This window comes from Lithobates pipiens, unplaced genomic scaffold (assembly GCF_037356315.1).
Source record: "Lithobates pipiens isolate NorthernLeopardFrog02 unplaced genomic scaffold, aLitPip1_a1.2 Scaffold_16, whole genome shotgun sequence".
NCBI classification, from domain to species: Eukaryota; Metazoa; Chordata; class Amphibia; order Anura; family Ranidae; genus Lithobates; species Lithobates pipiens.
In genome coordinates this window covers 387304407-387328304 of record NW_027507748.1, presented here as the reverse complement: position 1 = coordinate 387328304, position 23898 = coordinate 387304407, and the positions used below count along the sequence as shown (strand labels likewise).

Below are 23898 nucleotides of genomic sequence, written 5' to 3'. Positions count from 1 at the left end.
CCCCATGCCAATAGCTGCCTCTTCCTAGTTACACCATCGTCATATGCTGTTTACCATGACTGGAGATTAATTGTGTCCAAGCGACACACAGCACCTACTGATTGCCGTGCTGCATGCCCCCGGGGGCGTGCACAAGCAGCTTTTTTCTGAGGGACGTCAAACGACGTCCAGTCAGAACAATGAAACCCCCACCCGACCGTAATTTTGCTATAGGCTGGGTAGGAAGGTGTTAAAATATGCTAGTTTGCAGAAATCCCCCCCCCAAAAAAAAAAACAACAACAACAACAACATTCCAGATTTGTAAATCATTTATTTCAATAAAAATATTAAACTATTAGCAGACTAAACATCCTCTCATGGCAAGAACTGGACGTGGATCACAAGTAGTAATTTCTGTGTCACCTTTATTTTTTGTTTGTTTTGGAAAGGCATGACTAATGACAGATTAGCATATAACACTAGAAGAGTAAATCCTCTAAGAAATCATCAGCTGTTTCATGATGGTTTCTGAAGATCTGCAAGTGAAGCACATTCAACCCAGGAATTTGATGTTATGTTGAAGAAAACACTCATGGTAATCCTACAAAAAACAAAAAAAATTTAAGTGTAAAATGAAAACTGCGATATTTATAATTTTTAACTAGCACATACATCACTTTGACTAAACCTTAAAAGATTTGTTAAAAAACAATGCTCTGTCACTAAATTTAAGCTCAATCATTTGCATATTACCTAGGGGCCACATGCAGTGTTGGGCAGCCCTTGGACCCCCAGCAGTCTATACTGGGGAAATGAAATGCTAAATGGTTCTCAACAGCAATCCATACTTGCCTCATGTAGTGTCTCCAGTCTCTGCCAAGTGATATACCAGTAATATAATCACCATGGAGCTTTCTGAGCTCAGTACTGTGACCCTCCCATTAAAGCAGCCCTTTTTCAGTCTTGCAAAATTGTCATAACATTCAACACGAAAAACATTGTTTCATGGTCTCTAGATAGAGGATCAGAGGGATAGCTTGTTAAAGAACTCTAGAACCTATAATCCTTTAACCGCTTCCCTACGGGCAACAGTATATATACACGTTGCGCCAGGGAGGCGTTTATATCAGGATCATGGCTAAGGCTACAACCATGATCCTGGTGTAATTATTTTTTTTTTATTTTTACAGCCGGTGATTCTCTTTCCGATAAAAGTAATCAGAGCGGCTGGGCAGCAACTTGATTACTTTTACAGGTGACGTAAAGGGGTCAGACCGACCTCCATTACCGGGCTCTCCTGAGCATTTGGGAAACCCAGTATCGATGCAGCATCCATCTCTGGCCTCACAGCGAGAGGAACTGAAGCTGTTCCACCCACTGTGTGACATCATAACTGCTTCCCGATCTTTTACTGGCTGCATCCAATCAGACCCTATTGATAATTTCAAGAACCATAATTTGTTCCCATTCCATGGGCGCGGGCCATTTTAAAGCAAGACAGGTTAGGTATCTATTTACTCAATGTAAGATCTTCTTTCATATTATACAAAAAAAATTAGGCTAACTTCACGTTTGTTTTTTTTCCATTAAAATGTATTCTTTCCAAATTAATTGCGTTTTAAAAACCACTGAGCAAAAACCGTGTGACATAAAAAATTGCCACACCCACCATTTTATTCTGTGGATCCTCTGTTTAAAAAACATATAATATTTGGGGGCTCCAAGTAATTTACTAGCCAAAGAAAAAGTAGATTTTTACAGGCATTAGAGAAGTGTCAGAATTGGCCCAATATTGAGGTGGTTAAAGTGATCGTAAAGTCTCTTTTTTTTTTTTAAATAAAAACAACAAACATGTTATACTTAACTGCTCTATGCAGTGGATTTGCACAGAGCAGCGCAGATCGTCATCTTCTCAGGTGCTTTTTCTGTGCTCCTGGCCCCTCCTGTTGAGTGGCCCCACAGCAAGCAGCTTGCTGTAGCTCCATGTGTTCATTCAGACACGAAGCTGCGGATCGCCCCTACCCCCTGTCTTCGGATTGGCTAACTGACTGATTGACAGCAGCGGGAGCCAATGGTACTGCTGCTGTGTCTCAGCCAATCAGGAGGGAGTGTCCTGGACGACCAAGACACACATGGACATTGCTGGACAGAAATGGGGCTCAGGTATTAGAGGGGCTGCTGCACACAGAAGGCTTTTTATCTTAATGCACAGAATGCATTAAGATAAACCTTCTGACTTTACAACCAATTTAGGTCACTGGAACACTATATATTCATGAGCACAAAATCTACAACAGAATCAATCAGGAAAAAAAAAAAGCAGAAATGTCACCCAAGTAATAAGGTATATGAGAAAAATAAACAAGAAATCACACCGAGTGCACTGCATTTTCTGCAGCATGGAACTCTAGGGAAACCTGTACATGAAAACGTAACTAAAGACAAAACATTTTTAGCTTTGGATAGCGTAGAGAGGGATTAGAACACCTGTCAGTTTTTCCTGCTATCTGTACCCCCCCTTTCTTTAGGGGAGATTCAGCCAATTTGTCCTGTTTACCCTCATCATTAAAAGTGAAAATCACAAATAGCAATAGAGGGTAAATCTTCCAGTTGGGACACTAGTTATTGCAACACACCTGGGATTCCCTCACTTTGGAAGGATTTCCTCTGTCTCCGTTTTGGCTATGGGACAAGAAGTGAAAGCAGAGCTCCACCCAAAAGGGGAAGCTCCGCTTATCTGCCTCCTTTCCCCCCTACACTGCCACATTTGCCATCTCTTTTTGGGGGGGGGGGGAGCAGGTACCTGGTGATGACAGGTGCCTGCTTCCAGCTGAGTTTGTCGTAGCGAACTCAGCCGGATGTTTGGCCCCCTCCTCCTCCCCCTGCAGCTGGTCCAATCAGAGAGTGCAGCGTGGTTCGCGCATGCACAGTAGGAAACCAGCTGTATAGAAAATTTCCCTTAGTGGAGATGGCGGCAGTGGCAGCATCCAATAGCTGATTGAAAAATCAGCTCGGATGAAGACACAGCTGAATTCCTAAACAAGGGTCCTAATATTAAAAGCCAGCAGCTACAATATTTGTAGTGGCTGACTTAATTTTCTCTGCAGGAACCCGGAGCTCCTCTTGAAGGGAAAATCTCCCTATGGGACACAGAAGGCAATCTACTTGAACTGTTAAGCCGCTTTTGTAAGCATCACACAGCTAGGCATTAGACACTTGTTGACCCGGTTTAGTTTAACAGCTTCCAGTAACATCATCCCTCTCCAGCCAGCTTATGGGAAAGCAAAGTAGCATCATTAAGTTCACCAAAATATGGGTTTGGAATTAGCCTTTATCTGAAGAGCGATAAGTGTTCAGATCACTCTTTAGAGAATATTTGGCAAGCAGTAATTTATTAACCCCTTGAATGTTAAACTAGCTTGCAGCAACCACGTACGCTTGCAGAGCAGCCTGCTACAGCCTCAAAGCAAAGTATTGCGGGCACTGAAGGTGTACAACCCTGGCCACAGCCTCTGCAGATAAAGAGGGAACAGTTGGGAGGCAAAAAAAATGCAGCTCAACTGCAGAGTTTTGCCAACCTCAACTGCTGTGAATAAACCCTTAAAGTGATCCTAAAGTCTCAGTTTGTTTCCTTTAAAAATAACAAACATGTCATACTTACCTGGCCTGTGTAATGGTTTTGCACAGAGCAGCCCAGATCCTCCTCTTCTCGGGTCCTCCTTTGGTGATCCTGTCCCCTCGCTCCTGCTGAGTGCCCCCACAGCAAGCAGCTTGCTATGGGGGCACCCAAGCCGCTACTCTGTGTCCATTCAGACATGGAGCCAGGGTTCGGCCCTGTCCCCTAATTGGCTTAATGACTTTGATAGCGTATTAAGATAAAAAAAAACTTATGACTTTACAATCACTTTAAACTATTTACTAGCTGAGTGTGCAGTTGACACAGAGGTAGGCAATCCCTGATTGTGTAATGTGGCTGAGGTGTGAAATCACAGCCACCTGAACAGAGCTAATAATATTTTGGAAGATCTAAAATTTCAACAGTATATATCAGATTTCCTGCTCCATGTGATTGGAACAGAGATCAGTGTTCACTAACACACAGCCCAGCCCCCCACAGTAAGCAACACGCCCCTAGGACACACAGCCACCCCCTGGTTAACCCCTTGACTGCCAGTGTAATATACACAGGAATCAGTGCATTTGTATAGCACTGATTGCTGTATAAATAACAATGGTCCCAAAAATGTATCAAAAATGTCCGATGTGTCCGCCATAATGTCGCAGTCACAATAAAAATCGCTGCCATTACTAGTAAAAAAAAAAAATTAATAAAAATGCCATAAAACTATCCCCTATTTTGTAAACGCTATAAATTTTGCACAAACCAATCAATAATCACTTATTGCGACTTTTTTTACCAAAAATATGTAGTAGAATACGTATTGGCCTAAACTGAGGAAAAAAAATGTTTTTTTTATATATTTTTGGGGGATATTATAGCAAAAAGTAGTGTTTTTTCTCAAAATTGTCGCTCTATTTTTGTTTATAGCGCAAAAAATAAAAGCCGCAGGGGTAATTAAATACCACCAAAAGAAAGCTCTATTTGTGGGGAAAAAAGGACGTCAATTTTTTTTGGGGAGCCACGTCGCCCGACTGTGCAATTGTCAGTTAAAGTGACAATCGCAAAAAGTTGTGCTGAATCGCAAAAAGTGGTCTGGTCTTAAGCCAGCAAAATGGTCCAGTCTGAAAGTGATTAAAGGAGTCTGTGTGCCGTACTCTACATTCAGGAAAGTATTCTTGGTCATTCAAAACAAACTGCTAAAGCCCATATAGTCTGGACACCATGCTTACTGACCATGCTGAGCAAGTAACTCCCTGTGGTAACAAATGCAGCTGGGCAGCCACTCAGTATGGAAAACAGAAGTCAATGACAATTGCTGTAGTAGCACAGACTACAACAGTGATCCCTCAGGTATGGCATATGCGGACTCACATTGGTCTAACATGTACCAATGTAACTATGCAATAAAATATCTGGAGCTTTAAAACGGTGCATACCACTAAAACAGCAACAAATGAATACCCAACACTGTCCATAGCGAACGATTTAAAAGTCTTTATAGGGGATCTGTATTCATTTTTTTTTACTTTATTGCTATCACATAGGAGGGCAATATCCTGCTGCTGAAATCAGAAGTCCATTAGATCCCTAACCCATGGACACCTATGCAGATTTGAACCATGAAATTACATAATAAATCTAATTTCCAAGTTCATTCACAGCTGCGCTCTTCCCAGTGACACCCGTCGCGCCTATGATACATGGGATAAGGGTACTTTCCTGTGCTTGTGAAAGTGATTGGGTGAAAATTCACCAGAGAGCCGACAGATGGCTTAACAAATATACACAAACTCCTGGCTACTCTATGTGTGTGCAATTACCTCCTGAGGCTAACATAAGGCCTTTTGCCAGTGGCAACAAAGGGGTTAAGGTTGAGCTTCAGGCAAACAGTTCAATGAGTATGAATAGGTATTATGTTATATATGAACAGTTTACAAAGTCCAGAGGTTTGCATTTATTTTTGTCAGTTCTGTGATAGACAGCCAGGGAGGAAACTTCCTCAAGGGCAGTCAAGCAAGGCTGCTTAGTCACTTACCTGATCACAGCCTGCTGACCACCAGATTTATGGAGGTTGGCACCTGGCTCTTACCTCCTGTAAACATCTCTATAAGCAATAACTGTCCCTACATCTCCCAAACTAAATGCTGCTGTGCAGAAGATTACAAGAGACCAGGTACTTATGTTAGCTGTTTGTAAAACTACATTTAATGATTTTCATAAAATCTTCTAACACATTAATATTTGGATTTACATTCAAATCTCCTTATAACACACACCAATGCAACATATTTAAAACACCACAGTTTACCTTTAATCACAAGCAACAGAAAATTACAACTTGCAATTCAAATCTGCAAGAAAAGTAGGGAACATACCATTTGCGAATCGACACTGTTTGAGTACCTCACTGAAGCCCTCACAGAGCTTGAGGTCAGATTGATTCTGAGCACACTCCAAGAACTGTTTCATCTCATACTGGCATGGTGTGTACTGAGTCTGCTGTTGTTGATAAGCTGACTGTGGAGCTGCAGGTTCCTAGCATTGTAAAAAAAAAAAAAAATATATAAAAATATTAGTGCTCATTTGAGACAACAGCTGTGTTAGTAACTTTATCAAGTGTCAGTACTTATATATATATATGTAATGAGGCAGTTTTTCTTCATGTAGGTTATAACTGAACTCCAGAAAAACAGCTCAATAAACAGAAGCAACACATATAATGGAGCTATTTTACCTGCCCAACAATTGGTATTTCTGTACATTAACTCCTGAGGTTTAAGCAGCTCTGTCTTTTTCTTTCTCCTCTACAGGTAAATAATCATGTACAGGTCCAGTCTCTCCTCCAGGTTGAGACAGGACAAAACAAGAAGGAAAAGCTCTGCTGTACAGGATGGCAAGAAGCAGATACAAACTTATGCAGGCCATACACGGTCGAATTTCGAACAAATTTTCTTTTCAAAATCAGAAAATTCATTTTTTTTGTGATCCAATGATGCCACCATTGATTTTCGAAATTCGGCCGACCAAGCCTTCAATTTCACCTCATGTTGCTATATAAAAGAATTTTCTTGGCTGGGAATTTTCTTTTATCTCCGTACATTTTCTTTTATCTCCGTACATTTTCTTTTCTTATTACGTTTCTCGCACAATTCTCCCATCATTGATTAGAAAATCGTTTGTTTTTCTAAAAATTTCCAACATGTCCGATTCCTCAAATTTTATTTCCCCACGAAAATCGGCTGTTGCTGCAGCCCACTAATGGTGCGAAATTCATACGAAAATTCTTAGATACGATTTTCGAAAGAAAATTCTTTCGAAATTCGAACCGTGTATGGCCGGCATTAGATTCAGGCACTTACACTGCTTGCATAAAAAAAAAAAAAAAAAAAAAGGATACTGTACATTTCACCACTGGGAATATGTTACATGTTCCACACATTTTTAGGGTAGAACAATGCTACAGCCGCTACCCAATAACAACCCCCCCCCCCCCCCCAACCGGAAGCAGTACAGGGAGAAGTTCCCTTTACTAGTTGCCACTATTTGAATATAGCGCAGCCATGTGGGGCTCTGTCCACACAGCCGTGTCATTCAGAGACACAGCTCCATGTGTCTGAATGAACTACAGGCCCTGAAATCCTTAGCGGCCGTTGCCTTGAAGTTCACAATGAACTACCATGGCACTGTGGAGCGCAGTAGTAGTTCATCGAATCTTCTGGTCAGGGAGTATCGGCTTACCCGTATGGGATGTATGGGTGAGCCAATACACTAAAAGTGTGCAGAAGACCTGCATGACATCAGATTTGCTGATCGCTGGTGCAATGCTTTCCTGGCCCCTGCAACAAAAAATAGAAAATGCACATTTTCTTACCCGCAAAAAAAAAAAAAAAAAAGTGCATTTCTTTTTTCAAAAAAGTAAACTTATCCTTTAGTATAGACTTAAACAAAAAAATATGTATATTCACCTAGGTGGATGGAGTATCAATCAGATGCCACATATGTTTCTCTGAGGCTCTGTAGTGAGAACTGAGCAATCAAACATTAATCGTTCAGTTCTCCCCTCTGTTCTGAGCAGTCTCGTTACTGTTAGTCACCAGCTCTCTGTTCCTCCCCTCAGCACTCAATGGAGCGCTGGGCTGTGGAGGCGGCAGGAATGACTGGCCCAGGCTTTCAGCGACTTTCTGAAAGGCTGAGCAGGTGTCGGTTCTAGGTGGATATCAACCATATGGTCGGGATCTTTTCAGAGCCATGGGATAATCCAGGGCTTGTCATCTCCTGTTAAAAGCCAACAAGATGTCTTTTTGTATAGGCCTGGAATGGAACTGGGCATGGGGCACTGCCTCGAAGGAAGACACCAGCCTCCCTAGAAGACTCATACAGAGCCGAATGGAGGGTTGTCTGGTGCCCCTTATCTGACGCACCTGAACCTTCAGGGCACGGATCCTTCCGGGTGTCAAAAATACCCTTGCTTGGACTGTATCTAGAATCAGACCTAAATACTTAAGAATTTAAGCTGGTCTCAAGGCTGACTTTTTGGTAATTATGACCCAGCCTAAGCTTTCCAAATATTGCACTGTGTAGGTTATGCTCTGTTCTAGAGCCTGTAGTGAGTGAACTCTGAGCAGGTTGTCATCCAGATACCCGAGCACCAAGATCCCTTGGTCCCTTAAAAGATCCAGTACTGGTGGCTATGACATTTGGGGAGCTGTGGCAAGCCCAAAGGGTAGAGCCACAAACTGAAAATAACTTTCCTCTACTGCAAATCGCAGGGACCTCTGATGAGGTTGAAAACCAGAGTTAGACTTACTGCTAACTGTTTCTAGGAGTTATCCAGGTAAGCACTAGAGAGATAGGCTCTATCTCTAGAGGCAGGAAACACAAAATTGAAATCCATAAAGGGCGGCTTCTGTCCCTTAATCTAGGCTTACCTGTAAGTCAAAGTGGTTTGTAAGGGTTTACAACCACTTTAAATTCTCGTTTAAGGAAGAGACTGCTGCATCTACTGCTGGCATGCTCCAGTTCTTAATGAATTTTTCATCCATGGGATATAAAAGAGAAAACCTAGGGGGGATATTAAAGATCCTGCCTGGTGAACAGCAGCCATCTTGGTACACCCGGGAATTCTCCTGCTCTTCTCCTGCAGTATGTCTCCACCAAAAAAGAGCTCTGAAGCCGCTGACAAACTTGCCAAGTACCGCAGGCTTGGAGAAGACCTGCGGGATAAAGACGGCGCAGGCGCATCCTCGGATATGGAATGATCCGAAGCGGCCACTAACAAGGTCCTAGATGCCATTGCCATGTGCCAGAGCACGCTTACCACCAAAATCGAGGAGGTCAAAATTGATGTTTCTCTTATCAGACAAGACCTTTCCGCCCTGCGGGATCGTGTGGAGGCGGAGACCCGCATCAGCAGAGCGGAAGATATTTTACACCCCCTGCAACATACCACTGATGAGGTGCGTCGTCAGCTACAGCAGCTTAGTGCAAAGCAGGACGACATGGAAAATCGCCTTCGGAGATGTAACCTCCGCTTTATCGGTCTCCCTGAGAATGCTGAGGGCAACGACCCGGCAAGCTTCCTTGAGAACTTCCTGACAACCAATTTTGGTAGAGAGGCATTCTCTGTGATGTTTGCAGTCGAGAGAGCTCACCGCATCCCTGCCCGTCCTCCTCCCCAAGGAGCTCCGCCGCGTACTCTGATAGCGAAATTCTTAAATTTCAAAGATCGCGACAAGATCCTCCGCTTGACTAGAGAGAAGGGGAATATCCCCCATGCCAACGTTCATGTGGCCGTCTTCCCGGACTTCTCCAATGAGGTGCAGCGACAAAGGTCCAGGTTCCAGGAAGTTAAACGTCGCCTCCGCGCTCTACACCTCAAATATGCCATGTTATATCCTGCGAAGCTCCGTGTGGAGTGCGACGGCCAAACCCATTTCTTCGAGGACCCCGAACTGGTGTCCACCTGGATTGATCAGAGGGATCGCCGGGCCTGAACACGCCATGCTGTCTGAAAGCTTTGAGTGCTCTAACCCCCCCTTCCGCTCCTCTCCTATTCCCGCAATGCTGTTTGACTTTCATCTACGGTCTATCCCCTTAATGAATACATTGCGGGTGTGTGTATTCTAAAGAGAAAACCTCTTAAGGCTAAAAATCCTGCCAGGATGTTCCCAATTAGCATACACCTCTTGTTCCAACAGTGGGTGTAAAGGGAAAGCCTGTGTGGCCTGAAGAGGCCTCAGGGACCTCAGAGAGGACTAGGGGGGCTCAGTAACCTCTGCAAGAGGCAACGTAATGGCAGAATGAACCATCTCAGTAAGAGTCTGGATCAAAAGCCTCTGCGACTGAGAATCAGACACCAACTAGATATCTTCTTGTCTTAATTGCTCAGAAGCAGACTCATCCACCAGGCCCTCCACAGAATCCTGAGCTTTTAGATCTTCCCCATCCTCAACCCATTCCTGCTCCAAACTCAGAGGCTCAGGGCAGGGGGATCTGTCACGCTTCTTGTCACCCTGTGGGATGGAAGCAATCATGCCAGCAATCCAGTGCTCCAACCCGGCTAGGGCTGAGGACAGTTCAACCTTGGTGATAAAGGATTGGACGGGTGATCGGTCTATCAAAGTGCCCGGACAAGAGGGAGGGGCTGTATGTGACACCGCACGACGGGAACACACAGCTATTGAAATTAAAGCTGTGATGTTCCTGGCGCTCTATTCAACCAGGCGGCGGAGGCGGCTCTCCTCTCTTCCCTGCGCTGGGGACAACACTGGCTGCGCTTATCTCCTGTACCATGTCCACAGTCTCTGACCATCTCCTGTACCATGTCCCCAGTCTCTGACCATCTCCTGTACCATGTCCCCAGTCTCTGACCATCTCCCGTACCATGTCCCCAGTCTGACCATCTCCCGTACCATGACCCCAGTCTCTGACCATCTCCTGTACCATGACCCCAGTCTCTGACCATCTCCTGTACCATGACCCCAGTCTCTGACCATCTCCTGTACCATGTCCCCAGTCTGTGACCATCTCTTGTACTATGTCCCCAGTCTCTGACCATCTCCTGTATAAAAATATTTTTTAAAAACAGTCATTTTCAGGATCGGTGTCGTTTTTCGGCCTAGTGTATTTTTAATTTTCGGTATCGGGTTCGGCACTAAAAAACCCATTCAGTGCACACCCCTACCTTTTAATGTTTAGGGTCCACGCCTTTGGACCTCTACAGCACCCCGCAGTTATGCCTTAGCCCTGTGGTGTCCAATTTTCCACTTCGCAGGGTCCAGCGCCTGGAGGACACATTACAGGCAAAACCTTGCAGGATCTTGTGTCTTCTTTGCGAGGCTTGGGTACCATTTATCTAAGCATATACAGCCTGTGTCAAATGGATCCGATCTGTAAATCCCTTGATTCGTTTAAGAACCGTCTGTTGCACTAGAGTCCTAGAGCTCAGAGAGCCCATCCACCTTGCAGACACTGGTAAAAAAAAAACTGATATACTTCCTGTATGGGAGGGGTTACATAGGGGATCACTTCTTAAGACTGTCTACCAGTGCCCATCACCTAGAGATGGCGTATAACCCAGTAGGTAATGACCATTAGCCTGTGTCCCATGATGTATGAAAAAGAAACATTTCAGTTGGAATATATACAAAGCGCATACTATTCTCACTTTCTTAACCACTTGGCACCCATACTACGTCTATTGACGTCATGGGCTTTCGGTGGTTATATCTGAATGATGCCTGAGGCCACAGACATCATTCAGATATCGGCGTTTTCAGCCCAGCCGGTGATTCCCTGCACCATAAGAACGATCATAGCGGCTGTTCCGCCGGTTGATCGTTCTTACGGGCGGTGGGGGACCCCCCCTCCCGCCGGTGCTTGTAGCCACTCACCGTTTCCATCGGTGAGTCGGTCACAGGATCCGCCGGCCCCTGGAAGTTACCATAGAGATTTCCGGCAGACCAGATCGTCCCCGGAGTCTCTATGATCGTTCGGAGGCCGGGCGCGATGTTATGACGTCTTGCCCGGCCTCTGTATTCAAATTAACCGCGCCGTTTTGACTAGGAAGCCAGGATCGTTTTTATTTTACGCTTCCCAGCCTAGAGGTGAGATATGGGGTCTTATTGACCCCATATCTCACTGTAAATATGTCCGACCATGCCATATTCCTATTACAAGGGATGTTTACATTCCTTGTAATAGGAATAAAAATCACATTTTTTTTTAAGTGTCAAACTAAAAAAATAAAAATAAAATTAATAATAAAAAAAAAAAAAACGTAAAGCGCCCCTGTCTCCGTGAGCTCGTACACAGAAGTGAACGCATATGTAAGTCCCGCCCACATATGAAAGCGGTGTTCAAACCACACATGTGAGGTATCGCTGCGAACGTTAGAGTGAGAGCAATAATTCTAGCTCTAGACCTCCTCTGTAACCCAAAACATGTAACCAGTAAAAAAAATTAAGGCGTCGCCTATGGGAATTTTTAAATACCAAAGTTTGGCGCCATTCCACGAGCGCGTGCAATTTTGAAGCGTGACATGTTGGGTATCTATTTACTCGGCGTATCCTCCTCTTTCACATTATGCAAAAAAATTGGGCCATCTTTACTGTTTTTTTTTTTAAAGCATGAAAAAACGTGTTCGAAAAATTGCTGCGCAAATACAGTGCGAGATAAAAAGTTGTGACGACCGCCATTGAATTCTCTAGGGTCTTAGCTAAAAAAAACATATATAATGTTTGGGGGTTCTATGTAATTTTCTAGCAAAAAAATTAGGAATTTTACATGTAGGAGAGAAATGTCAGAATTGGCCTGGGCGCGAAGTGGTTAAGAGGCACAATTGACAAAACTTGCCACTGTGCCCATCAAAGGACATCCATTGAAGAGCTGCCCTAAATGTTAAAATAAATGCATTCCCCGAACTCAAGTTGCAGATTCCCATTTACTTCAATGTTTCAGTTTGGATTAGACACCTGAGCGATTTTCTGCTTGAAGCTTGTGACACTAAAATGCTCAACAAGCCAAATCAAATTAATTTCAATGGTCCCTGTTCACATATGAGCGTTCTGTCACCTGAAGCAAAATGCCTGTCACTCAAAAAAGTACACAAGCTTCTTTTTGGCAGATTACAAGTGTTTTTGGCCCTATAGACTTCCATAGAAAAATGCTTGCGAATGTGTGGCTTGAACATTTTATAAGCATGTTGACATGTATTTTCTGCTCAAACAGCAGCACTGCACCCCTAATTCCCCCCCCAGCGCTTTCTATTGGCTAACCAAATACGCCATAACCCTATGGCGCTTTCAAATGCATGTGTTTGAGCAGCAATGTGTTTGCATACAAAGACAGGGTACAACAATGATGCCTGTCTACATGAGCCCTTACTGCATAAAAGTAACATAGCTATAGCTCTCTTGGTCTTACTTTTTCTGTGGGAATTCACTTGGCTCCGCAATCTTGTGACCCTTATTTAGCCGACAGCAGGCTAAAGTTCGCTGTTGGCCGAGGTCACTCAGCCCATCAAGGCTCCAGAGGGATCCCAACCTTAAAATGTCAGGATTGGCTGGCTCAGCCTCTCATCTAAGTGAGCCAACCGCTACCACCCTCCACCCACAGCCCGGTGCGCCAATGAGTGCTGGAGGGGCAAAGCACAGAGTTGATGACGGACAGACACCACTCTCTGCTCAATGAAGACCAAGATCTGATCACTCTGTTCTCGGTCTTTGCCCTTGTACACGCGGTTGGACATTCCGACAACAAAATCCATCGGATTTTGTCCGAAACTTGTGTTGCATACACACGGTTGGACAAAGTTGTCGGAAAATCTGATCGTACGTAAAGTGATGACGTTATTTCGTTAAGACGGGAATATGTTCAGGCTAGTAGCCAATAGCTTTGGTCTAGGAATTTGATCTGAGCATGTGTGGCACTTTGTCCGATCGGAATTCTCTACACACAATCAGACAAAGTCCGATTGGATCATGTTGTCGGAAAGTTTTATAGCCCAGCTCTCAAACTTTGTCCGTCGGATATTCCAACGGAAACAGTCCGATGGAGGCCACACACAGTCGGATTAACCGACAACACGGTCCAATCGGACATTTTCCATCGGAATGTCCGACCGTGTGTACAAAGGCTTAGAGGCGGCAGGGGACAGATGCAGCATCTGTGCATCCACCTATGTTTTTTTTTTTTTTTTTAAATCACGAAACTGAAAGAAAGACAAGCTGAAGATGGAAATGGTGACTGTGCACTGAGTGTGCTTTGCTTCCAGGTAAGTCCTTCATAATGTGCTAGTATGTGATGCATACTAGCACATTATATTGCCTTGCAGGATCAATTTTGTTTGATTTTTATTTAAAGGTTTACTACAGCTTTAATTTAACTAATTTTCATACTTTGTGGTTTCTGGCCACTGATCCCTAACCTTACACCTCAGCTGGGCTGGTCACTTAAAGTGTAACTAAAGAGAAAGCTTTTTTTTGTTTTGGATATAGTGGAGATGGATTAGAACATCTGATAGTTTTTTTTTTTTATCGCTGTCTGTGCCCCTAATAGGGAAATTCACCCCCTCTATTTGTTCTGTTTACCATTAATGAAAGTTAAAAAAAAAAAAAATAATAATTCTGTTGTCCCCAGAAAAGTAATAGAGGGGAAATCTTTCAATGGGGACACTAGTTCTGGTGACCTGGGGATTCCCTCACTGTTGAGGAACTTCTTTGCACTTCCTGTTTTGGCTATAGGACAGGAAGTGAAGGTAGATCTCCCCAATGATGACACACAGATGGGAAATAAACCTGGCAGGGCTTATAGCCCTCCCTTACTCTATCCAAAATGAAAAATAAAAGTGTTGCCTTTAGTTACACTAACTCATTTAACCCAAACCTTATATATTAACCCTGGTATATGTGGGGAGGGGCCTCGACGTTGTTTTTCTTGCCTAAAAGGGATTGTAAAGTTCCCACGGGACTGAGTCCTGCTTTTGCGTCCATTGATACAGACAGGAGCGCGACCGCATGGGTGCCCCCAGGAAAAGCAGCACCCCAGAAGAGTAGGATCGGGGCTGCTCTGTGCAAAAACCTTGCACAGAACAGGTAAGAGTCATGTTTGTTATTTTTATCCAAAATTACGGCAACTCTTACATCAAACTGCTATAGCATATTAAATAGAAGATGGGTACTCTTACCACGTGTGTTTGACACATCTACCCTATGGCAATGCGTCATACGAGCTTGTAACGGCTATGGTAACGACTAATGGACAAAATGTTCACTCTGCCTGCACTCCACCCCTCAAACCGGAAGCAGGACTATCCTCTCCCTGTATCTATCACACCATAAACCCTAGATCACATCCAATTTCCCGATATATATGTGTCATATTTGTTCTCCAGCTTTAACATAATAATGCCTCATATTCGGGCAATTGTGCGGGCGTGCGGTGGACAGTCCGCGCAACCCGCGTCTCAAGCCTCACTTTTAGAAGCGACGAAAACGTCACTTCCGGACGTATATGACGTGCTGAGGCGCATCCAAACTGAAATGGAACGCGGAAGTGACGCTCTTGGTCACTTCCGCTCACAAAACCGGATGTTTACATCAGAAGTCTGATAATGGCTCCCGAATGTAAACAATGTACCGACGGGGTGAAAAAATATCCTGCCTCCCAAATGGAAACAATACACCGAGCTGGGCACATAGATACTATCCAGGATTTGTTTATGTACATAAAGAAAAATGTAAAATTATATCAGGAAGGACTGCCCATGGATGGATAAAGCGGCTCATGCGCCACTAACAGCACTCCATGGGGCACCATAGTAAAAACCTCCTCAAGGGCATTACTAGGAATTGTAATAGAGAAAACCAAACTTAACATTGCAAAAATGATACTAAAATAGGACAATCCCTGTAAAGTATCTAATCTATCTGCAGGAATAATACGCCACTCACATCATCAGTTTGTGTCGTGATGTCTCCTTCTAAATGAAGGGACATTTATGCATCAAAACCCAATACTGAGGAAATAATACCACAGGAACAATTATCCATAGAAATGAAAAGGAGACACCCTATAATTAACCGGGGCATCTACCAGGCCCGAGACCTAAAGGAGAGGAGCCGAGGTGCCACTCACGCCAGGTCTATGAAAGAGTTGATATCCCAATCAACGTTCATGCCGTGGGGCGAGTAGCACCTCAGCTTGTGTATCCAGTAGGTTTAAAGGCGCGAAACCCCTCTGACAAGAGGTTCACCCCTCCAATGTGGAGAAAATGTATCGATCATTTGGAATAAGGTTCCGTTTGGGTCCTTTTCGTGATGCTCCAAGTAATGTCGGGGGACCGTATGTTTGTCACAACCCTTCTTAATCTTTGCAATATGTTCATTCACACGAACTGAGAAGGACCTTTTAGTATGGACTACATATTGCATCTTACAAGTCATTATCTGCTTGCGTTAAACCATAGGCCATAGACTGCCCGCTATGCCTTGTGTGTTAAATGGTCGAATTCTGGGTTTTGGATACGTCAAAAATGAGTTCCAAGTTCATGATGCACTGTAATACGGTAATGCTTTTGTTCGATTATGTACTACAGAGTCAGTATTGTTATGTTGGTGCACTTCCGGGTCAGCCATGTGGGGGCGGTCCCTCAGGTGCTCCAAATACCATTTCAATTGTTTAGTCTAAATCTATATATATATTAGCAATATTTGGGGGGGGGGGGTCAGGTTATGCCTCAGTAAAAGACTTTCCGGTCGAAACACGTAGGGAAAGCATTAGGGCTGCAACTAACGATTATTTTCATAATCGATTAGTTGGCCGATTATTATTTTGATTAATCGATGAATCGGTTAATAACCTAAAAAAAATAAAATAAAAAAAAAAATAAAATAAAAAAGTGGGTCAAATTGAAGTTCATTTTCAACCACAGTGACGGGAAAATTTTGAAATAACAGAAAACGTCTTAGTCAAAGGAAATTTCAGACAGTGTATGTGGTTTTCGTTCAGATATTACATTCATTTTAAAAACAAGTGAAAATTTCAAACAAAATTCTTTCATTCAGCGAATGTACAAAGATTTTTCGTCTGAATATTCTCATCTGAAAATTGATCTGTGTGGCCAGCATAAGGCTCGGTACACCTATGCAGTTTGCTTTTGATCTGTTTCTGCAGTGCCTTTTGCTGTACGTTTTGATTTTTGCACACGTGATTTTACTGCACTTTGTGTTTTTTAATCTGCCCGAAAAAAATGCAAAAATGCAAATTGCTGCAAAAACTCATTACATGCTTTTCTGCAGCTTCTCCAATGAAGTATATTGAACCAATAAAGCACCATTTTGCGTTAAAAGTCCCTGACCCTTTCAGATTTGAACGTGTCCCATAGAAAAAAATGCTAATGAACTGTAGTGCATTTCTGCAAAAAAGCACCAAAAAACACATAGATGTGAACTAGATCTAACAAGTTTAGTAACATATTGAGGTTAAAAAAAACTAAAATTAGCCCTTTATAGTAGAAAAAGCAGATAATCACTACTGAAAGTAATATTTACAGTGGCGATTATTTGCTCTTTTTGTACTATAAGGGGCTCATTTTTGTTTTTTTTTAACCTATTATGTTACTGGCCGATTAATCGATTAATTTCATAATCGATTAGTTGTCGATTAATCGATTAGTTGTTTCAGCCCTAGAAAGCACACTCTGCTCCCCATATTGCTTTTTCTTTTATTTTATATCACGTGCTTATTATCTTGTATCACCAGCTGTTTGGTGTTTTTTTAAAGCTGGAATTACAATTTCTATAATAAACCTTCATTGGTTAATCTACATAATGTGGAGCGCCGTCATGTGCTTCTCTTTTTTATGCTCTGATCTTTACTGAATCCTCGCGGATTGGGCCTTGTAAGTTGGAGCCTTAAGCTGTGGATTCACCTGCCACTTGGAGCCATGGACCTCTAATGGGAGAGTTAAAGATTGGATCCATTTGGAGGGGGAGAAGAATCAGCTGGATGTCCAATAGCCGTTACAAGCTCATGACGCATTGCCATAGGGTAGATGTGTACAACACACTTGGTAAGAGTACCCATCTTCTGTTTAATATGCTATAGCAGTTTCATGCAAGAGTTGCCGTAATTTTGGATACCGGATGATCAGACCCCTTGGATTCAAATAGATACCAGAGGACACACATATATATATATATATATATATATATATATATATATACACACACATATATATATATATATATATATATATATATATATATATATATATTATATAATATATATATATATATATATATATATATATATATATATATATATATATATATATATATTATATAATATATATATATATTATATAATATATATAATTATTTTGGACTTCCAATCGCTGTCATATTTTCACACTTTTTCCTTTACATTAATTCTAAAAAAAACGGAATCTTTACAAGCCCTTTCACTTTTTTGTGTTACATAGGGGACAAAAAAGTCCAGCTACGTCAGTCAGGGACACAGACGCTGACTGCTCTCCTACCTCCAAGGCGGGGGGTCCACCAGTACCGAGAGTATGTAGAGGCAATCAGGCAGCAGCGCAGCCGCCCAAATGCATCCACCTGACAGGCAATAGTCTGCTTGGCTGCAGCCACCAAATTGTGTGTAACACCCCCTGCTGTCAGGTGTGTACGGACCTGGCAGTGAAAGGGTTAAAGCCCAACCTCAGTCAAATACGTTTTAATGTGCTTTTAGATTCTCCACAAAGTTATTACTTTGTCTATACTGTGATAAAGACCTTTTACTTCCCATCCTCACCCTTCATCCAGAGGTCTCATGTGAAATTACAGAAAAACTTCCCAACAAAGGCAAAGAAAGAAAAAAAAAGTCATATGTTTGAACAATATTAAAAAACAAAATCACAGCCTTTACCTGGTAGGTAACATCTGCCCTTGCAGGCTCTGAATTACTGCCACCACCAAATCCACCAGTAATCGCATGTCCTAGAGTGTGTCCCACTGCAGAACCAACTGCAACTCCAGCAGCTGTAGTAGCCATTTGTGCCATGAGACCAGGTTGTCTAGGGGCTGCTACAGGTCCAACGGCGGATGGGGCCGCAGCAGCAGGTGGGTGTGCCGCTCGAGGTGGTGCTGACCTCATTACCGGTGCTCGGCTGCAAAGCAAAACCAGACTTGTCAAAAGTAATGAACTTTACATATAATTGAATGTCACAGTTCATGAGCCATCAATTCAAGCTTTACAGTCACATAGCAAAATGAAATGTAAGCAGCTTTGCTTATTTAATAAAAGTCATACAGGACTGAAAAAACTGTCAGTAATACATTATCTTTACAGAATGTTTTACTAATGTTATACAAACGTTCATGAAAGTGCTTAAAATTACTTTTATGGGTATTAATAATGCAAATTAATTGAACTACGAGTTTGACACACTCTGCTTCGGTGAATCATCATTACTTTTGTATTGCAACTACATTTCATCATACAGTTCCATCCATCTAGATAACACAGGATCCATCTGTGTATCCATGAGAATTACATTTTTATTAGAATTGCCTGTGCTAGTCACAGTAACCCTGTAATTTATCTAGTGGAGACTTGGAATTAGAGAAGTATTTTTTTTATTTTTATAAAATCACACTTACCTAGGTGGATGCAGCATGGGTCCAATGCTGCAACTGTCCCCCTACGACTCCAAGACTGAGAACCAATCAGAGCACTGAGAATCGAACTTTCGGCAGTGTTTATGAGCAGAGAGCTGCTGTCAGTCAATGCTGTCTGCTCTGCCCCTTGCACTCACTGGAGCGCTGGGCTGTGGAGGGAGCAGCCAGCTCAGGCTCTCAGCGGCTTGCTGAGAGGCTAAGCCAGGTGCTGGTCCAGGGTTGTGGGTGAATTACGACCATATTGTCGCAACCTTTTCCCAGCCTGGACCAGCTCTGACATCAGCCGACAGTGGGCTTCAGCTTTCTGTCTGCTGGAAACGAGTCACAGGAGTGCAGAATCGACAGCACTCCTGTAATGCACAGGGGAAGTACAGCCCAACGAGCTTGGGCTGTACTTCTATTAGAAAAAAAATGTAATGCGAATTATTGCCATGACCCCAGAATTCTTTCCAACTAGAGCTGCACAATAGTCAAGAATCTTTATCGAGATCTTGACTAAAATGTTTCACAATTCTTTCTATGCCAAGAATTCTCTCTACCTTTCTTTTGAGGGCTATGGCTTCAGAAGAGCAGAGAAAAACACCTTACCTGTAAAATCCTTTTCTTTGAAGTACATCAGAGTAGGGCTGAAACAACTAATCGATTAATCGACAACTAATCGATGAGATTAATCGATTACTATTTTCATAATCGAATAATCGGCCACTAACATAATGGGGTTAACAAAAAACGAAAATTAGCCCTTTATAGTACAAAAATAGCAAATCGCTACTGTAAATATTACTTTCACTGTCCCATAGTAAAAAATTAACCCCTTACAGTAGCGATTATTTGCGCTTTGTACTAATTTTAGTTTTTTAACCCCATTATGTTACTAAACATATCGGGCCTGGGTCACACCTCTGTTTTTGGTGCTTTTTTGCAGAAACACTACAGTTCATTTACATGGTTTCCTATGGGACACGTTCACATCCATGATTTTTTCAGCTGCTGCGTATTTGGAAAATACTTTTTTTTAACGCAAAACTGTGCTATTTTGTTTTTTTGGTTCAATATACTTCAATGGAGAAGCTGCATAAAAGCATGTAATAATGCGTTTTTGAAGCAATTTGTGTTTTTTTAATCTACCCAACAACAAATTGGCCAAAAAAATATGTAAAAATGCAAATTGCAGCAAAATTACTTTTTTTAGGTCATTAACCGATTATTCGATTAATCGAAACAATAATCGGCCAACTAATCGATTATGAAAATAATCGTTAGTTGCAGCCCTACATCAGAGCCATAGTAGTTACTATGTGGGTTATAGGCCACCTTCAGGTGATGAACACTGGCACACTAAGATGAGAAGTGCGCTCCCTATATAACCCCTCCCACTACTGGGAGTACCTCAGTTTTGTAGCCAAGCAATATACTTGTATACCAAAGAAGGGAGGGACCTCTGTGTCCCCTGATGTATTTCAAAGAAAAGGATATTACAGGTAAGCAGTTTTTTTTCCCATACATCAGGGGACAGAGCCATAGTAGTTACTATGTGGGATGTCCCATAGCAATGGCAACTGAAGGGAGGGAGACACGACAAAAAAGGTAGGGCATTAAGAGACTAGAGTAGTGGTCATCAACCCTGTCCTCAGGGCCCATTTTATGTATTACCTTGGAGAGATGCAGACTAGAATACTGCAATCACTGAGCAGCAAATGATATCACCTGTTATGTATTTCAGTTATCTTGCAAACCAGGCCTGTTAGTGGGCCCTGAGGACAGGGTTGATGACCACTGGACTAGAGGACTTATACTGCAGTACACTACGCCCTACAGTACACTATGCCCAAAGGCTATATCCATGACCTTTTACATCGATTTGATAAAATCTGGTAAATGTATGGACTGAAGACCAAGTTACGGCCTTGCAGATCTAAGCCATGGAGGCCTGGAAATGCACCGCCCAAGAGGCACTAACAGCCCTGTTGGTATGCGCTTTAACATGAAAAGGAGAAAATTTTCTTCTTTAGACCATAAGCTTGAACAATCACTTGACAAATGCACTTGGAAATAGTAGATTTTGATGCTGCTCCTCTTTTAGGACCTTCTGGCAGTACAAACAAAGCATCTGTTATACGAATCTGAGCGGTCTCCTTTAAATAGACCTTGACTGCTCTCACTACATCAAGGGAATGTAGCAACTTCTCTTCCCTAGATCGAGGCTCTGGGAAAAAAGGAAGGCAGAACAATATCCTGGTTTAAATGAAAACCTGTCACTACCTTTCGTAGGAATTCAGGATGAGGCCGCAATACCACCTTATCCTTATGCATAATAAAATATGTCTCTTTGCAAGACAGAGCCACCAATTCCGATACCCTTTTGGCAGAGGATATGGCAACCAAAAAGATTTTTCTCATAAAAAAGAACCAAGGGAATTTCCCATATAGGCTCAAAAGGCTGTTTCTGTAAAGCCAACAAGACTAAATTAAAATCCCAAGGCTTCAGGGGTGCCCTGATGGGAGGATTAATCAGCGTTACCCCCTGAATAAAGCTACGCACCAGAGAGTGAAAAGCAAGTATGACATACTTCCTGGGGTGCCAACCCCTGGATCCACACCAGGAGACATATCCAGACTCGATAGTATATGACTCTGGAGGCCAGCTTCCTAGCATTAACCAAAGTAGACACTACAGAGGGAGCAAACCCACGGTCCTTTAGAGGGTGGGTTTCAATAGCCAAACCATTAAAATTAGCATTTGTAAGGTAGGATGGTATACTGGACCTTGTGCGAGAAGGTCTGTCCACAATGGCAGGTTCCAAGGGTTCCCTACGGCCATCTTTATGATCTCGGCAAACCAAGATCTTCTGGGCCACCAGAATGACCCTTTTCCATTCCTGCTTGATCCTGCGGAGAATGCGCGGAAGCAGCAGAAAGGCATAGATCAGTAAGAACGGATCCCATGGAAAGACCAAGGCATCTGTTCCGCATGCCAGCGGATCCCTCGTCCTTGACACAAAGTTGTCAACCCTGTTGTTGAATCTGGATACGAACAGATCCACATCTGGAAAACACAATTTTTGACATATCGACAGAAAGATGGGGTGAAGGGACCATTCAACCGGAAATAACTGTTGGCGACTCAAGTAGTCTGCCAATTTTCTATTCCTGGAATGAAAATCGCAGATAGGCAAGGAATGTTGCTTTCTGCCCAAGCTAGAACATGATTCACCTTTTTGGGTTGTATAACTTCTCGTGCTCGCTTGGTGATAGGACAATTTCGTAGTCTGAGCGTCCAGGCCTCTAGGGTCAGACGTACTGCCCAAATTTATAGAATACTGATGGGCAAGGTCATTTCTGACTTGGAACACTTCCCCTGGACAGATGTTTCTTCCAGGACTGCTCCCCAGCCTAGAAGGCTGGCATTCACTGTTACCACTTTCCAGGATACTGGTAGAAAGGATTTCCCATTGAAGGTTGCTCGATACCAACGGGGGATAGGCACATTGGAAAGTCCAAAGCCTGGACTTTCTTGTTCCAGGCCAACAGAATGGTGTTTTGCAGCAGACTTGAATGAAACTGCGCATAAGGAATGGCCTCGAAGGAGGCCATCATCTTTCCTAACAATTTCAAACACAGCCAAATGGAAGGACTTCTCTTTGTTTTTACAAGTTGAATCAGTTCCTTTATGGAGCTGATTCTTGCCTGGGGTAAGAATACCTTCTTTTGAACGGTATCTATGATCAGCCCCAAGTACTGTAATCTCCTTGACGGTTTTAATCCAGCCTAGGAATTCCAGGTAGCTTACAGCTGAGATTAAACTTTGGTTTAGACTGGTGACTGATTGATCTACTAAAAGCAGATAGTCTAGATAGGCGAGAATTGTTACACCCTGGGCCCTTAACCTGGCTAAAGGAGGCGCTGGTGCAGTGGCTAGACTGAACGGCAGAGCCACAAACTGAAAATGACAATTTTCTACCTCGAAGTGTAGAAATTTCGGCATGTGGAGGTAGGCATCTTTGATATTGACTGATGCCAAAAATTCCCCTACGATCGGACTGACTCCATGCGAAAGGAATGGATATTCAAGTGCCGGTTCAGATCCCTGAGATCTAGAATGGGTCTTACCTCCCCGTTCAGTTTTGGAACCATGAAGGTTTGACTAAAACCCTGAACCCTGCTCTTCTGTGGGAACCTCTGATATCACCTTCTAGAACAAGAGATGATCCAGAGCTAGAAAGAAATACCTCCCCTCTTCCCTGGATCTCTGGGAACGTTTGATTTTAAAAAATGGGGAGATGGAAATTCTCAGAACTCTAGTTTGTTACCTAGAGAAACTGAGGTAGCCACCCATCTGTCTTGACAAAGTTCCTGCCAGATCTTTGAAAATTGTAGAAGCCTTCCCCCCACCCGAGCGAGCGGGGGCACCCCTTCATAAGGAGGCTAGTATTTTGCTTTGCGGGCTTCCTGCCGCAAGTCCTCTTTTAGTCCTGGAACTGCCCCTGAGGTCTTCCTCTTGAGCTCGACGGTGGAGGCTGTCGAGACTGTCTGAAGGCAGATGTTCTTGGCAATGGAGAAGATGCACGTTTAAAGAAAAAATGCTTAAAACTTCTTCTAATGGGAAAAGTTCTCTT

At 42.9% G+C, this 23898-nt stretch overlaps 1 protein-coding gene across 1 annotated transcript in view; it reads right to left on the bottom strand.

The window, feature by feature from the left end:
• Positions 1 to 291: 291 nt before the first annotated feature.
• Positions 292 to 23898, bottom strand: part of CHCHD2 (coiled-coil-helix-coiled-coil-helix domain containing 2) — a 40611-nt gene continuing 17004 nt past the window's right edge. Inside the window, exons 2-4 of the mRNA XM_077482264.1 lie at positions 18531 to 18771; positions 5978 to 6137; positions 292 to 581 (exon numbers count right to left, since the gene is read on the bottom strand). Of these exons, the coding sequence (XP_077338390.1) occupies positions 571 to 581; positions 5978 to 6137; positions 18531 to 18771 (412 nt within the window). The 3' untranslated portion in view covers positions 292 to 570. The remainder of the gene's footprint in view (positions 582 to 5977; positions 6138 to 18530; positions 18772 to 23898) is intronic.